At 56.8% G+C, this 1,780-nt stretch overlaps 1 protein-coding gene across 1 annotated transcript; it reads right to left on the reverse strand.

The window, feature by feature from the left end:
- Positions 1–1,102: 1,102 nt before the first annotated feature.
- On the reverse strand, positions 1,103–1,750 carry EMH_0063380 (uncharacterized protein; the record flags this gene model as incomplete). The annotated part of the gene is made up of 1 exon (XM_013498135.1): positions 1,103–1,750. One exon carries the CDS (start codon positions 1,748–1,750, stop codon positions 1,103–1,105), a length of 648 nt encoding a protein of 215 aa, XP_013353589.1.
- Between the last annotated feature and the right edge of the window lie 30 nt (positions 1,751–1,780).

The raw sequence follows: 1,780 nt of genomic DNA on the forward strand, positions 1-1,780 counted from the left end.
CTGAAGCTAGCTAGCAGCTAGCTAGCAGCTAGCTAGCAGCTAGCTAGCAGCTAGCTACTGTAGGGTGGAGGGGAGAGAATGGGCCTTAGGAAACAAGCAGCAGCATTGTGCTGCTGCTGCTGCTGCTGCAGCTCTGCTGCAGCGCCTGCTGCTGCAGCACGAATCCCGCCTTATATTGGGGGTCAACTGAAATGTACATAGCTAGCTGTAGCTAGCTAGCTGCAGCTATCCATAGCTAGCTACGGCTACACACAGTTAACCCCAGCTAGCTACAGCTAGCTACAGCTAGCCACAGCTAGCTGCAGCTAGCTGCAGCAAGCCACAGCCAGAAATGTTGTAAACCTGATACTATAAGTTTAAGCGGAGGTCACCGCAGCGCCTGCTACCTGCTGCAGCAGCAGCAACGGCTACTGCAGCAGCAGCAGCGGTTACTGCAGCAGCAGCAGCTGCTGCTGCTGCTGCTGAAGGATCAGCCCCAAAGTCTCCGCTGCATGCACTAAGCTCCTAGCAACGAGGTAACTGTGTTTGCTGCTCATTCTGCAGCAGCTGCAGCGCAGCAGCAGCAGCAACAGCAGCAGCAGCAGCAACGCTGCAGTTGCAGCGCTACGGTGAGGTGTCTGTGTTGTGCAGCCCCAGAAGAGACAGTGGGGAGACATCTGTCTCCTTGCAGCAGCAACAGCAGCAACAGCAGCTTTTCTCTGTCTCTATCTGTCTCTGTCTCTGTCTCTGTCTCTCTCTGTCTCTCTCTATGTCTCTGTTTCTTTCTCTATTTCTTTCTCTCTCTCTCTCTGCTCATGCTGTCGCTGCTGCTCTGGCGCCAACAGCGCTCCGCTGCTACACACAGAGAGCCACCCCGCCAGCTAGCTAGCTAGCTAGCTAGCTAGCTAGCTAGCCAGCTAGCTAGCTAGCAAGCTCGCTAGCTAGCTGACTAGGAAAGGAAGGAGGAAGGGGGGTATCTACACGCCCACTGCCTAGCAGCAACTGCTGCTCCTCCTTTCGCTACACAAGCAGCCAGCGCAGCAGCAGCAGCAGCAGCAGCACCCGCTGCTACTGCTGCTGCTATTGCTGCTGCTGCTGCTGCTGCAGCAGCAGCAGCAGCAAGCTATGAATGCTGCAGCACACGCCGCAACGCTGCAGCTCCTCTTAATCTTTGGCTGCCGAGGACGTCAACGATAGTCTCCTGCTGCAGCTCTTGCTGCTGCTGCTCGCACACATACAGCACAAAAAAAGAAAAACCTATTGCTGCTGCTGCTGCTGCTGCTTTTGCTGTTGCTGCTGCTGCTCCTGCTGCTGTTGCTGCCTCTGCTGCCGTTGCTGCTTCTGCCGCTGCTGCTGCTCGTGCTGACATTGCTGCTACTGCTGCTGTTGCTGTTCTTTGTGCCTGCCTGTTACTACTACTGTTGCTGCTGCTGCTGCTGCTGCTGCTGCTGCTGCTGCTGCTGTGTCTTACCCCTGTCTCCGCTATGCGGTAGCAGTCCATCAGCAGCTCGCGCAGCTCCTCCGGGCTGGGGGCCTTCCGGGCCCTCTTGGCTCTGCCCTGCTGCTTCTCATCTGCTGCTGCTGCTGCTGCTGCTGCTGCTGCTGCTGCTGTTGCTGTTGTTGCTGCCGACTGAACGTCTTCCATTAAGTCCCCTGCACCACTGACGCCATCCTCCAGCATCCGCTTCTGCTGTTGCTGCTGCTGCTGCTGTTGCTGCTGTTGCTGCTGCTGCTGCTGCTGTCTGTCCATCTCTGTCTCCGCCAGAAACATCTTTATGCCTTCAGGGAGCGAAGCAGCAGC

Source organism: Eimeria mitis, genomic scaffold (genome assembly GCF_000499745.2).
Source record: "Eimeria mitis Houghton genomic scaffold, Emh_scaff3208, whole genome shotgun sequence".
Classification (NCBI taxonomy): domain Eukaryota; phylum Apicomplexa; class Conoidasida; order Eucoccidiorida; family Eimeriidae; genus Eimeria; species Eimeria mitis.